Here is a 15994-nt window from a genome sequence, read left to right on the forward strand (position 1 = left end):
GGCATTTTTAATTAATTTAGTCTTTATTTTGGGCTGAGCGTAAGAGTGAAAGAAAGAGTGAGAATAAAATAAATAAAATATTTTCATAACAACCTTTTAAGTTTTTTTAATAAATATTTTATATTATATATAATAAATTATATTAACTATTAAGAATACTAAATTTTATTTAAAAATTTATAGTTTAACATAATTATTTTTAATTTTAGTTAAATATTTAGTAATATCAATAAAATATTATTTATTTAACTATAAATGATATTTCACAATATTATTATATTTTAATTCATTTATATTATAATTATAAAAATTAATAAGTTATATTAAAAAGCTCATTAATAATTTTTATAATATTTTTATTTTACTAATAAATATAATGCAATTAAAATTTTTATAAGATATAAACTAAATAAACTATTATTTTTAACTTAAAAGTAAAATTTTCGTTTTTAGTCTATTTCTTGCTTATTCACAATATTTTTCTATCCAAATAAATAATATAATACCTATTACATGTCTATTCCATTCAACACAACCAAATTGTTATTATACTCATTCTATTTCTCACAAAATAATTTTCTTTGAACCAAATGCACCATCAATATTTGATTGAATTGATACCATAAATCAATAGAGCAGTAAATTAACTGGATAATGATTAAAAGTATATTCACTTTACAATGTAAACTATATTTTTTATAATATATTTTTTACATCTTTTATATACAAATATAAAATACACATAATAAAATTAAAACCTAAAACATTATGATTTTCAACATACCTTTTTTATCATTTTAACAAAAGTTTCATTTTTTATATTAATTTTTATAAATATATTTATTACATAATTTTATTTTTTACTCGTATTATTAATGTGTTATAATTTAATTTTGTTTAAGTCGTTTTTATTAAACCTCCAGGCCCAAAGTCCGGACCAATGGGTTTGGTCCAAACGAACGCTGCATAGACGACAAATGGTTTAGGAGTTTAATCCGAAGAAAGCATATTTTATAGAAGCCTCTTTTATTTCAAAATGCAACCATGGTTGAACAATTTTTGTTTCCAAAATGCACCAATAGAATTTATAAATTCCATCAATTCAGAATAATAATAATAATAATAATAGATTATTTGATAATTAAAATATATTTAAAGTTCAATTTAAATCTAAATTGAAATAGTATAATGATTTATTTAGCTCTCTAACTTTATAAAAAAATCATTTTAATTATTCACTTAATTTTTCGTCATTTCTAGCCTTTGAACTTACATTTTTTTTTCAAATCATCCCAAAATAGATTAAAAAATTAACGTTATTTAATTTTGTTGACGTGACTTATATGTGGATCGCCACGTGGATGACACATCAACATTTAATTAATTTTTTAAAATTTTAAAACTTCAAAAATAAAAAAATAAAAACATTAAATTTATTTAAAAAAGTATAAAAATATTTTTTAATATTTTAATATTTTAAAAAATTAATTAAATATTAATGTGTCATCCATATAAAAATCCATGTGTATGCCACGTTAACAAAGTTAATAAGCATTAACTTTTTTCCTTTATTTTGAGGTGATTTGATAAAAAAAATAGAAGTTAAAAGAGATAAAAGAGATGAAAATTTAAATAGAATACTAAAATAATTTTTTTTTAAATTGAAAGATCAAAAAAATCATTATACCAATAGAAATATATCAAGACTTAAACTAAAAACTTAAATTTTAAATTAGATTATAAAAGTTTTAAAATATATATATTTTTAAATGTATATAAAAATTAATATTTATTACTTTATAAAAATAATTATTTTTCAAGCTAATTAATATTAAAATATAATATAGATATAAAAATATTAAATTGGGGACTACAACTGTTGGTTACAGACTAGAAGTGTGATTGGTGTGCAGTGCAAGTGGGTTGAATTTGATGATAAATACGGGAAAAAGGAGCATCTAGAAAAGGGACGAAAGAGGGTGAGAAATGGGACCACTTGCTCTTTCTTTAATCCCGTTCGTGTCTTTTTGTATCTTCTTTTTTGACTAAAATTGTAATGAACAATGAACTACTACTTTAATTTTTTCTATTTCACAGTACTTTCTCACCTACCCATCCAACGGCTGTAATGAGCGAACCAAATAAAATAATATTGTCTTGGGCTTCACTCAGTCAAAGCATCTGATTAATTTAATTTTCATATGGAAATCAGTGAAATCTTGCACAAGCATTCAAGGATTCTAGCACCTCATCATATTCCTAGATACTAGTGCCAATCACATGATTACCTAAGTAAAAACTCAAAAGCCCAACATCATGCGATGCTGCCAAGTGCAAGTAAAAGAAAAAGAGAAATGATGATTGGGTCATGAATAAGAGGCCTGGTAGTCATAGCACCAAATACTGACAGCATGTTTGGTTAAGTATATTGGCTATCGGTAGGTCTCACTTAATCCTCCTCTAATCTTTTGTTTGGTTCAGGGTATTACTATTACGGGTCTAATACATTATTGACTTAATCCCCAAAATTTACTGATTTCTAATCCCTCCCTTTTGCTCAGTTTAGATGCTGCTTCAGTTTACCCTCCCTGTTTTACCCTCCTCATCGGCTTCCCCTTTCCGTCTTCTTTTTCTTCCTTCTAGCCTCAACCTTTTCTGCCGATTTGCTCCCTCTGTCTCTCAACCTTTTCTTTCTTTTTCTTTACAACACAATTTACGCTTGGCCTTCTCAACCTTTTCTTTTCTTTTTCTCTCTGTCACTCTTTTGCTTGCTCTCAGTTGGTGGGTTTTCAAGTTACTGCAACTGAAAGGTAAACCAGTTTCTAACTCTCTTTTGCTCTCAAACTACTTTAATGTTTGCAGCTCTAAATTTATCGCTGTTTTTTTCCCTGTTGATCCATTAGGTTCAAGAAAATGAGCTTTTTTCTGCTTCACATTTTATTTTGAGTGGTTATTTTTCTTCTTTACCATGTCAAATTTTAAGTTTGATTGGTTTACTTTGATGGGTTTGTGTTATTGAATTAATTTCTATGGATTCCTGTATTTTAATTAGCTTAAGTTTCGAGTAGAGTTCTATTTCTTAAAGAATGGAATGACCTACAGCTGTTAAATTATTATTCAATCCTTCGTGATACGCTCGGTTGTATTGTTATTCAATATCCAGATTTTATGATCCTTTGCCAAACATTTTTTTGCTTTTTGGTAGGTTCAATGCATGAGGATATTGGGAGACTATCATCATTCATCTCGTATTGCTTTTGTTGAGTTTACAATGGTATTTACTCGCTGTGTTTATTTAATGAGACTGTTGCAAGATCTATTTCTGTGGTGTAAGATGAGATTACTTGTTTCTCAAATTGCATAAAAATTCTGTACGATTTAACATAACCCCAAAGCTTATTTATTCTCTGATGAAAAATAGCATGGCTTATTCCTTTTCTACATTATCTAGCTACTTCTTAGATGAATAATTTACCAAGCCTTACCTGTTTCTTTAACCTTTTCATTGATGGATTATTGACCTCAAGTTCTCATTGGATGAACTAAGTGGCAAGAGTGGGAGAGCTCTCTTGGCTTCTCCTCTTTTAGTTTTGTCATTCATGTATCCTTTCTTGGGATGTGAACTATATTGGATAAACATTGTCAAATTGAACTATGGAAGTTGATTTAGCAGAACCAAATTGTGGAAATGACTGGTTCTGTAACAGTAGTCCCAATCCTCTCGTTGCTCCCTTCTCTCTTTACTGAATCTCTTGGACTGATGGATTGGGAATATATTGTCTTTTTGCGAGGCTATGATCATTCATAGTGCCTTTGCAGCCATAGTTGTAAGGCTATAAGAGCAGTTAAGGATTGTGGCTCATGATCCATGAGTTATTCGTATTAAGGAGTGTGAAATAACGAGCTTGTACTCAAGTTTTGTGGAAGCATGAACAAAGCTCTATGGAACCTTTATTGACTGAGTGAAAGGATGGTTAATGTGTTGCAACTAGATGTTTTCTGCAATTCGCAGGTTTATAAATATCTACCTTTCTTTTGTCTATCCTGATTGCTACCTAGGACTGGGGAAGAGTCATGTGGACTTGGGACTCACTTAAATCTCAATTTTTATATGCGGTGTTGTTGGAAGGTAATTTGTAATGACAAACCTAGTCAGAGGGTGCAATCAGGATGTTGTGCTTCTTTTGTCTTGTGATGTACTCTCAATATCTTATGCTGGCAGCTAGACCGGCTGATTGTCTATTTGGTTGAGAGCGTGTCAACTTTGTACTTGTCTAGTTTATATTCAGTACTACAGCCATTTATTGCATCATACACTTGGTTGGTTTGCATTTTCTTTAACTGAGGAACTTATTGATTGTTGTGTTTCCACAAGACGAACAATTTTCTATGTTGTTGCCAATTTTGACGATGAGTAAATGCTCTTCCCTTCATTTTCCTCTTGACCATTTCGTATAATTTTGGTTGAGAACTTGTGATTCGGTAATCGAGCAAAAGTGTGAAGATAAGTGCTTGATAAAATTGTGTTATAAGTGATATAATCTACTAGATTATTCCTGAGTGTTGTTTCTGCTGCTCTGCATGTTCAAAGAAGCATAGTTAAACTAGGATCTAAGCTGTTACGTTATCATTCCCTTATTGCCCCTCCCATATCCACTTTATTGCTAAAAATTTTGGGATCACCAGTCTACTGTAGCTGTTTAGCGTAAGTCAATCCACTTTATTAGCTTTATATAATATATATATTTCATGTATATGGTTATGGTTCCTGTTGTTGTTGCATTTGTTTTTATTTCACCGAATATATGTTTTGAGAGAAATTGGAGTCCCTGAATCGAATATCCTTATGTTGCTTAACCGTCATCCTCGAATATTTTTGTAGAATCCGGTTCAACTTAAGGAGATTGTGGAGGAAGTCAAAGGAATGAGAATTAATTAGAAGTGAGTTAGCATAGGCTGCAGCATTAGTATTTTGTAGGATGTGCCATGTTGCCCTTGAAGACCAAAGGAATTACTTTTTGCACGTTCATGTCCCGTTGTCTTGTTTCAGTTCATTAAACAGAGAAACATAGTAAAACTGTTAGCATACATGCTGATTTTTTGCATGGAGTTTTAATTTTTTTTAGAAATTATTTTATTTTTTGGGCTTTTAGCTATTTATTTTCTATTTGGTAAAGTAAATAAGAATTTGTGCTTAACAAGTATTTTTTTTAATTTTAGCTACTTGAATCATTATAATTTGGGTAAGTGTTAAAACAATTGTTGTTATTGTTAATTCTAGAAAGATTTGATATTGAATTGCATAAGCAATTGCTGTTATTGTTCTTGGATTTGTTTAAACAAATATTTTTGTCTCACAATTTATGCCAACAAGTATATACAACAAGCCTAATAACAAAAGCTTTTGGTGTGATTTTCTATTTGGTGAGTTAAAATGAATTTTATAAAGGAAGGTAGCTCAAGTTCAAAAATACTTCTTTTGGACAAAATAAACTATGTCTATTGGAAGATTGAGATGTGAACATTCATCAAGTCTATTGATAAAAGAGCTTGAAAATCATCTATTTAACTAGACGAGAGCCTCCTAAAACAACAAGCTTATATGGGTCACATATTGTAAAATCAAAAGCACAATGTATCACTAAAGAAGATAAGATTGTAAACTTGACATTCATACGAAATTATAGGATTCTTGCACTAGTGATTACTTAGATGGGGTGTTAGATATAATACAATGAATAAATTGTAAGGTGATTAAAATTGAAGGAATAAATTAGAAATATTTTATTAAAAATAAAAATAATTAAATGTGTATATTCATATACAACGCATTAATTAAAAATATTTTTAAAAAATTAAAATTAAAAATATTATTTTAATAATATTACATATAATCAAGTAAACAACTTGATTAAAAAAAATACAATATATTAAAATTAGATCATTAGATATAATCAAGTAAAAAACTTGATTACAAAACAAATATTCATTGTTATTATGATTGATTAAAAAACAACTTGATTAAAAAACAAGTATTTGGTAACATTGTTGATTAAAATTGAAGGAATAAATTATATATTATTATTAAATTATATTTAATAATAATTATTTTAAATTATACAAATTCATATAAGAAAATTTATTAGTTATAATTATTTTAAATTTTATTAAAACATATATTTTAATTAAAATATATTTAATATTAATTATTTCAAATTATATTTTATAGTATCATATATTATGATTTTAGTAAATTCATATAAGAATATTGATTATTAAGAATTTTATTAAATTATATATTTTAATTAAAATATATTTAATAATAATTATGTTAAATTATCTTTTATATATCATATATTATGATTTGAGTAAATTCATATAAGAATATTAATTATTAAGAATTTATTAAATTATATATTTTAATTATAATATATTTAATAATAATTATGTTAAATTATATTTTATAGTATCATATATTATGCTTTGAGTAAATTCATATAAGAATATTGATTATTAAGAATTTTATTAAATTATATATTTTAATTATAATATATTTAATAATAATTATGTTTAAATATGATTAAATTATTTATTATTGATATTAATAATCTTATTAAAATTTAAATAACAATAACAATAATCATTTACCCAAACAAATTTATGCTAAGGGTATTCTAGTCATTTTAGTTTTTTCTATTATGCTATTACACATCTATTCCATTCAACTAAACACAAGAATACTATTACGCCTCTATTTCATTACATTCAACTAACAATTGATTTGCTATTACGCCTCTATTCCATTACACTTCTATTCCATTACGCTTCTATTCTAATAGAGCGAACCAAACGTGCTGTGAATGAATGGGTCCATCAGAAGAGAGCTTCCCAAATACCAATTGTTAAGTCAAATGTTTAGCTTTTTATTATGTCATATAACACTGGTCAATTGGGCTCCCATTAGCAACTAACCCAGAATTCAACTACATTCTTTATAAGGGGTATGTTCTTGACTTCAGCTCCAGCTTTGCAAACTGCAAGGGACACTGCCAGGATGGCGTTTGCACCGAGCTAAGGAAATCAACAGAAAGAAACGTAAGACAATCATCAAATGAAGACGTTAATAAGCCTCTAAAACAAAAGTTTTTTGAAAGACAATAAAAAAGCAATCGGCTAGGTTACCGTTTGTTTGCACCAACCCCACTCATTTTGAGTTCCATCAAGTTGTTGAACCATGAAATTGTCAATAGCAGTCTGCTCAGTTGAGTCCTATAGAAGAACAAAGAAACAGAGAACTTTCAACACTAAGGCCCCATTTACTCATGCATGATTCTATTTATAAGTGAAATAGAATTTATATTATATACTAATAAGTTTTATGGAAGACAAAGAAAATAACAATCAACTGGAGTTATGAAGCCAAGTTAAACGTCAATTTAAACAATCATCAGTTCACGAAACATTATAAACACGAAATCAAGTTAGGGACAAACCTTGCCAATCAATGCAGGTCCGATGATTGTGTTGACATTAGCAACAGCCTACGTATGACAGGAACAAATTGTTAATAAAATAAATTGTTGAAAAAATTGACTGGAATGTAAAAGTAAATTGGCAATGTAATTCACCTTCGATACACCTTTACCAAGGTAATCGGAACCTCCATCTCTCAATTCAAGAGCCTCGTAAATTCCTAATGAAATTAAGTAAATGACATTATGGAGTTGAAAAAAAATCCCTCGCAGTGGACAGAATAAATATCCCAGAAATAAATTAGAAACGTACCTGTGGATGCACCGCTTGGAACTGCGGCTCTAACCTTTTTACCGTTCGATGTTTCCACATCAACCTATCGTTAATTAATAAAAAAATCCCGTTAAAATATATTTAAAAATTCGAAGGATTTATCATTTGAAATGCTCCTGTGGATACTTGACAAATCAATATATATAACACAAAAAACTTTTATAAACTTGAGATTTCAAATAGCATTAATTTTATGCAAACAGGAAAAGTGATTAGAAAAACTTAAGTAGTCGATCGACTCGACTCGTGAAGCCGTAAAATCAAAAAGCAAAAAGATCGAAGAAGATTTCATCGGGAAATGAGTGACATTCATGCTTATACATATACGTATACTGATCGGTGACAAAAAAAAAATAAAAAACTCATAGAAAAAGCAGGAAAATAAAGAGAGAAGATAGGATGAAGAGCCGAACCTCAACCGTTGGATTTCCGCGGCTGTCGAAGATCTGCCTAGCTTTGACGGAGGCGATGGTAACAGCCATGTTTTCCTGGAGAGCTAAAGGGCGAAGAAATGAAATAACGAGAGTGTTCTTTTAAGCCAACACTTAAAAAGAGTGAGGTGTTTGTGTTTATAAATTACATTTTAAAGTTCAGAAGTAGAATTTAAAATAGAAAAGTAATTTGCTCAAATTAAGTATAAATTAAAATTTCATTTTCTATTGATAAAAAATTAATTATATTATCTATAGAAAAATTTTCTCTAGAAATATCATTGGTAGAAAATCATAAATTTGTGTGATAAAAATTTTACACCACCAAGAAAAGAACAGATTAAATAACTTGAAACAAGTCATTGGTTGTTTAAAATTTTAGAAAATAATTTTAGTGAATAACCATTAAAATTATGACAAAATAGCTCTAGATATTGTGAAATTAAATTAGAAAATCCTAATAAAATTATTAGAGTTAAACCAATGATCTATACTAAATAAGATATAGATGAATTTGATATACAAATTAGAGAATTATTAGAAAAATGATTAATATCTAATATCTAATATCACATAATTTTCATTTTTTAATTTTTGATATTCATGAAGAAATTTTTTAGAGAATTCTTCTAAATATCTAATATCACATAATTTGATTTTTGAGAATTTATAACTAGATATACTATCCTGATCTTTTTTTTATGAAAATAGCCACAAAATTCTGTTTTTAGAATAAAAGTTAATCCTTTTAAAAGATCTTTGGGAGCTCCTATCTGGTTGATTAACTGCCCTTTTTTTTCTTTTCTTTTATCAGATTCTTCCCATCTTCTTAGAAATTGTAAAATATCTCATTGAAATGTTCCAACAAAATAGTTTAAAAAAATTTCTTTTGACCACATATTGTTGTTGTTTACAACAATAGTCATAGATTGTGCCTAGTCATCTATGGTTTTTTCATAGTCTGCTATAGGAATATTAGTTAAATCTAAATATATTCCTCCTTAAGCAACATTTCTTTTATTTAAATAATCTATTCTGTATGGAACTGGTTAAGTAGATGATTCTCTTACAGCATGTTTGGTTAGGGGGAATAGGTATGCATTCCCCCCAATTCTACGGGCCCACCACCAAACGGACATTTGGTTGACTGTAATAACATTACAACCTGATTCAGTTCCGCCCCTATTACCCCCATTGGCTGTAATAGCCATTCCCCTCATTCAGCGTCGATTAGGGATTCCATTCTCGTTTCTTATTTTCTATTCCATTTTCTGCCCTCATCAACTTCATCTTCTCAGACGTTTCCCTTCCATATTGCAAGGTAATTTTTTTCCCTTCCATCGATTTCTGCTTTTTCTTCTCGTACATTTCTTTTCTTCTCTTTACGTTTCTTTTCATTTCTCCATTTTATCAAGAACGAAAAATGCTCACACTCTTTTCATGTTTTTCTTTTATTTTATTTTTTGTAAAATCGATTTCGTTTTTCTTTCTGCTATATTTTAATTATTTGTTTATTATTAATCAAAGATTTGCCATTTGCTTTAGCTTTTAGATGTTTGTGAGAAGTAAATAAGAAAGTAAAGGGAAAAATGAATAAGAGCCTAACGAAGAAGCTTGGGGTTATTTCTTTTTGTACAAGAGTTAATACTTAGGGATAATAAACTGACGAAAATACCAGATGTGGGTATATTCAAGAAGCTCTTAGTTTTTGATGTTTCTTTCAATGAAATCACTTCATTACAAGGATTGTCGAAGGCCTCCAGCACAATCAAGGAACTCTATTCCAAAAATGAAGTTACTAATATGGAGGAGATTGACCACTTGCATGAGTTGCAAATCCTTGAACTTGGTTCTAACAGACTACGGGTTAGTTATTAAAATGTTTGCATAATCTTTGTATTAATAACGTTATAAGCATCTATTGTATGTAGCAGGTAGGTGGAAATTTTCTGTTTCATGGCATAAGCTTTTTGTCAATTTTTGTTGCAATATTGAAGTAGGGGGTAAGATTGGTCAGTTATTAGTAATTTCTTGAGCATGGTCTAATTTGTGAATTGCTTTCACTGATCTTGGTATCTTAGGTTGTCGAAACCATTTTTTTGATAAAACGGGGTCGACTTGGGTTTTGAAAAAAGAAAACGAATATGGGAGTCGCCACAAATCTTTTTTGATGAGGTGTGATCGGGTCACCTAGTAAAACGATTTTTTTTAATAAACGATTTGGATTTATTAAAACAATGCTTTTGGTCTACGAAATTCAAAAAAAAAAGGTTCGGGAGTCGGTTATGTACAAGGAAGGATTAGCACCCTCGTAACGCCCAAAAATTGGTACCTAGTTGATTAATTAGTATCTTAATGTCGAGAATCGAAAATTTTGAAGAGATTTAAAATACGATCCTTTGTAAAAACTTATATAAAACAAGTTACCCATTAAGACTCTCTCATTTAGGAGAGAGAAAATGTCACACCCAATAAGTTAGGGCGTGATATTTCACCTCCTCAAAAATGAGCTTGTCCAAAAGACTCGTGCAATAAAATTTAAAAGGATATTCAATTGTTTAAGTCAGATGAAGAAATCGCAGCCCAATACATTAGGGCACAATTTCTCAATATTCTAAACATTGAATATTGCGGGAAAATTACTAAAAAAAGCCCTATTTTTTTAAAATTTACCGAAATGGGCCCGGTATTTTATTATTTACCGGAATGGGCTATTTTCCCCGAAATCGCGTCCACGTCAGCGCGATGTCAGGGGACGTGTCAGAACATCGTGTCCACATTAGCGCGCTTTGTTTACGTGGACACAAATCACGCCTACGAGGACGCGATTTGCTACGTGGATGAACAGTTTATATTTTTTAGCTTGGAAAATTTTGAAAGGCCATAACTTTTCGCTCGGTTGTCCGATTGAGACGATTTTTTTTATTTCGAATAACTTTTCGAGATCTACATACTGACAAACAGCCAAAGGTGGTTTGCTGCAGTTTTCGTTGAAAAAGTTCATTTTTTGCCCCTGAATTTCGATTTTTTCGGTTTAAAATTGAATTTTGAAACATTCAAATCATTATTTTCCTTATTTATTTGAAATAAACACTGGATTTTTTTACAGAATTGTTGTATTATTTTTTCTGATTTGACACGTGTATGGAATAGGTCCGATAAATCGTTAGAACGTAAGTAATATAATTAAGATAGTAACAGTATTTCTATAATATGTTAATTAATTAGTTTAGCTTGGTTGGTTAAGATGCTTGCTCTTTTCCCTTAGTACCTTGGTTCAAATCTGGTTGGTAACAATTTTGAATCTTTTTTGTACTTGTTGCTATTGATGTAATATTGAAGAGTTAATTGATTAAAAAAATAAATACAAGTACAAAAAGATTCAAAATTTATTTTTTCAAAATACCAAAAAAGCCCTATATTTTTAAAATTTATCGAAATGGGCACGGTATTTTATTTTTTTGACCGTTGGGTACTGTTCACGTGCGGGCCGAAATCGCGTCCACGTCAGCACGAGATGCTGACATGGAAGGAAATCGCGCTCCCAAGGACGTGATTTCCTTCCACGTCAGCATCTCGCGCTGACGTGGACGCGATTTCCTGACGCGTACCCTGACATCACGCTGACGTGGACGCGATTTCCTGAAAAAAGAACCATTCCGGTAAATAATTAAAAAATGGGCCCATTTCGGTAATTTTTGAAAAAAAGGGGCTTTTATTGGTAAATTGCCCGAATATTGCCTTTATTATTTTTTAGAAAAATCTTCATCTCGAGAAATCAACATGTCACATCCAATGCGTTAGGACACAACCTATTGAATTCCCGATAATGAGCTTTTTATTTATGTTTTGATTAAAGAGCATTCTCGATTATTTAGATTCAACGAAAGAGTTGGAACCCAATACGTTAGGGCTCAATCCTCTCGAAGATTCCAAATACCTAGTATTGCCCTTATTTTTCAAAATTTTCTCTTTATACGAATTTAGGTAAAAATTATATAATGGAGTAACAATTGTGATAATGTAAATATAAATAGCATGATCAAGAACAACAACAACAATAATAATAATAATAATGAAAAGATAAATAAAAACAAATCAATCATGTATACACAATATCAAGTAAATAAACAAATAAAACCGAAGCATTTAAAGAATATAATAATGATAATAATGGTCATGTGGATAAATAAATAAATAAACATCAAGTAAAGCAATAATAATGACAAAGAAAATAGATAAAAATTATAAAATATAAAAATATATATATGTACATATAAGAAAAATATATATGTATGTGAATTATAAAAAATAAAAAAATATAAATATACATATTTTAATATGTGTATATATATAAGTATGTATATAAAATTATGAAACATAGAAAAAGTATGTGTATATATATTTTTATAAAAATTAAAAAATGTGTACGTATATGTATATATTATAAAACGTATGTATGTATACATGCATATATATATAATTTGAAATTTAAAGGCATAAAAAAATAAATAACAATGATATAAGATTAATGATGTCACATAATAGTATTAATAATATTAAAATAATTAATTTAATAATAAAAAAAATAAAATAACAAATAGAGGATTAAATAGCATCAATAATCGAAGACTGGTGAATTTAAAATAAAGAGTATAAAATAAAAAATATATAAGGTAAAATAAAATGTAAACAAATTTGAAAATAATGAATTTAAAAATGAATAACAAGGGAAAAAGAGATTTGAAATTAACAATATACAAATCAATAAATAAATTATACACAGATCAACAAAATAAGAACAAACCACAGAAAATAAGAACGCAAGAGAGAGAAATTTGAGTGAATACTCTTAAGAATTATTATTACTCCCAAATCTAGTGTTTTACAATGAAGAGAGAGACCTCTATTTATAGTTGAGCCTTCCCAAATCCAACGGTACCGATTAATTACATCAACGGCTAAGATTAAAGGATATCTACAAATTAAATCTCTAATATTACAAAATCATATCTTCTAAGATTGCATATCATATCTTCTAAGATTGCATATCATATCTAAGATTGCATATCCTTGAAGATTATGTTTCCATATGTGTCAAGCTTGTAGATAGACCTTCGACCTTTTCAAGTAATGGGCCATTCTGATCGGGCCAAATGATATAATTTTGGACTAGACTTGGACTCTGTTTTATTATTTTGGGTTTTTTTTGTAAGCCCGGGCTAAATTGGTCTATTACATAGGTGATGGAAAATTTGCAAAATTTTACAAAGTTACAAGAACTGTGGCTAGGAAGAAACCGAATTAAAGTGATCAACCTTTGTGGGCTTAGCTGCATCAAGAAGATTAGCTTGCAAAGTAACCGGTTAACATCTATGATAGGGTTGGAGGTATAACACCTTAAAAAATGTTGGTTCTCGTAAAAAAATTTATGTCATAATATTTGGATGAGGTTTTTCTTTGGATTTTTTGTTTTCAAGGAATGCAATGCCCTAGAAGAAATATACTTGAGCCACAATGGTATTGCAAAAATGGAAGGCCTATCAAAATTGGTCAACCTCCGAGTATTAGATGTTTCATCAAATAAGCTAACATCAGTCGATGATATTCAAAACTTAACAAGGTAATTTTCATTTCTCTCTACGTGTAGGGATCTTATCCTATCATAAGTTGTTGAATAATTTTATATATAGGTTGGAAGACTTGTGGCTCAATGACAACCGAATAGAATCACTTGAGGACATAGCTGAGGGTGTTTCTGGTTCAAGAGAAAAGCTTACTACTATCTACCATGAAAATAATCCATATGTATGGTTTGCAACTTGCAGTATTTAGAGACTATAGTTTTTGTTGGTTTTTGCGATTGCAGCATCCTTACGATCCCAATGTTTTGTTATGGCTAATTGGTTGATTATCTTGATATTTTTGGTTCTCTATCTGGTTTAATTTCGTAGTTGGAACATGATTAATTCTTACTCTGTATGCTACGGAGCTCCTTTTTCTTGTTGTGTTTTCCTGATTTCATATATGTAATCTTTTCTCAATTATGTTTCCAATTTAATATTTGAATGAAGACTATAATTATTGATAGAGTATGTCTTTGGTGCATGTTGTTTTGTGGCATCCATCTAAAGTAGTTTTCTACCTTCCTGGGCAGAGTTTAGTTAAGTCTATATCATCACCCTCCCCTTGGCATATTGCATTCATTTTAGCTATAGAGTTATTTGCACAATTGGTGATTATTGTTTGACATTTCTCAATCTTCTATACTGGCCTAGTAGTCATTCTTCTCTCCTAACCTTTCTCATATGTGATCAACTGTACTGTTTTATTGCAAGCGCAGTCTCCTAACTACAATGCTACCCTGAAACAAATTTTCCCCAATATTCAGCAAATCGATTCTGAGGTATTTGCTTAGAAATTTTGATAGGATCTGGACTATTGTAGTTGAATGTTCATAAATTTGCAATCGTGCATGTAGTATGCTAACGGTAACATCTCCAGCCACTTATTGTCTGGAGCTTGTGAGTTTGCATATGTTGCTAGGGAAAACAGGGTTCTGAAGTGATCCATAATTCTTTGAAGGGGATTAACCATGATATGTTTATTTATTAAATGCAGTGTTGTTAATCATTATTTTGAACATTCTTAATCTCTTGAATTGTTGACCTCTTTTCAACTTTTTAATAATATTTCAAGCTCTCTTGTAAACAATAATGTATGGCTTTCTAGGTTGTGGGTCAGTCCAGAAATTCACATAAGATGCATGGTCATTTGTTAAAGAAGAAATGCAAATCCAAATTTTCATTTATAAATGTTGTACTAACCACATTTTACTCATCATTTCAGTAATGGCTTCCATTTAAGGCACTGTAACAATGTACTAAAATTACTTGTAATTCCAACAATTCATGATGCTCGTAAATGGGTTCATGGTTATATTGCATCTTAAAATTACTGGCCTAGACATTGTCAGCAATGCCAGGAGATATAATCAATATCACACATTGCTCTAGCTCTAAGCAGCACAAAGATGCAAGATGAAGTTCTAGAGAAGTTCATAAACCCCACATTAAATCTCCGCACCTTTTTTAAGTAAGGGCCAGTTCTTTAATGCTTTTGAAAAGTACTGTGAAAAAGTGCTTTTGAGAAATACTTTTGAAAAATTTGAGTGTTTCGTATTGCTGTTAAAAAGTGCTTTTGAAGAATAAAATGTTCATTTTAGACATGATATTATAAAGTAAGAAATATATATGTAAATAATGTTCAAATTAGTTAATATTATGATATTTTAGCAAAAATATAAAAAAATATTTTATTATAACTTATTGTTAATATTTTAATACATAATATTAATTTTAAATATTTCTAAGTAATTAATATTAATTATTTATTAAATTTAATTAGAGTATATAAACTATATTTAAATATTTAAATATAATAATTAAATATTTGTAATTAGATATTAACACAATTGTATTATTTTAAAAATTATTTTTTATTTTTAATTAATGCTTTTAACACATTTGTATTATTTTATTTTAAAATGTATTTGAATATATAACTCATATTAAATATTAACATAACATAGAAAACATAAACCTAACAAATTAAAATATTACATATATTTGGAATAAGGTTTTAAAAAGGGATAATATTTATATACCAAATATAAATACTAAAAATTTTACAATAGTATTTACAATTTAGAGTGAATTGTAAATATCTGAGATTGAGGCAATTATCTCCGTAAAAAA

At 28.9% G+C, this 15994-nt stretch overlaps 2 protein-coding genes and 1 long non-coding RNA gene across 4 annotated transcripts; 2 read left to right on the forward strand and 1 right to left on the reverse strand.

Annotated features, from left to right (window-relative positions):
* The first annotated feature begins 2197 nt into the window (after positions 1-2197).
* LOC107921147 (uncharacterized) lies at positions 2198-5293 on the forward strand. Of its 2 annotated transcripts, XR_001690955.2 has the most exons (4): positions 2208-2438; positions 2562-2810; positions 3206-3274; positions 4883-5293. It is a non-coding gene; the product is annotated as an uncharacterized lncRNA (long non-coding RNA). The 2 variants fall into 2 exon arrangements; XR_001690954.2 differs by having other exon boundaries at positions 2198-2810.
* Positions 5294-6578: 1285 nt separating this feature from the next.
* Positions 6579-8373, reverse strand: LOC107921811 (enolase). The gene is made up of 6 exons (XM_016851654.2): positions 8220-8373; positions 7786-7849; positions 7629-7693; positions 7494-7541; positions 7183-7269; positions 6579-7071 (listed from the first exon to the last, which is right to left on the reverse strand). The coding sequence occupies exons 1-6, from the start codon at positions 8286-8288 to the stop codon at positions 6961-6963; spliced, it is 444 nt and encodes a 147-aa protein (XP_016707143.1). The 5' UTR covers positions 8289-8373; the 3' UTR covers positions 6579-6960.
* A 921-nt stretch (positions 8374-9294) lies between these two features.
* LOC107921585 (protein phosphatase 1 regulatory inhibitor subunit PPP1R7 homolog) lies at positions 9295-14710 on the forward strand. The gene is made up of 7 exons (XM_041091416.1): positions 9295-9317; positions 9412-9558; positions 9851-10103; positions 13481-13627; positions 13718-13860; positions 13931-14054; positions 14581-14710. The coding sequence occupies exons 1-7, from the start codon at positions 9295-9297 to the stop codon at positions 14653-14655; spliced, it is 912 nt and encodes a 303-aa protein (XP_040947350.1). The 3' UTR covers positions 14656-14710.
* Positions 14711-15994: the final 1284 nt, after the last annotated feature.

This window comes from Gossypium hirsutum, chromosome D04 (genome assembly GCF_007990345.1).
Source record: "Gossypium hirsutum isolate 1008001.06 chromosome D04, Gossypium_hirsutum_v2.1, whole genome shotgun sequence".
Taxonomy (NCBI): Eukaryota; Viridiplantae; Streptophyta; class Magnoliopsida; order Malvales; family Malvaceae; genus Gossypium; species Gossypium hirsutum.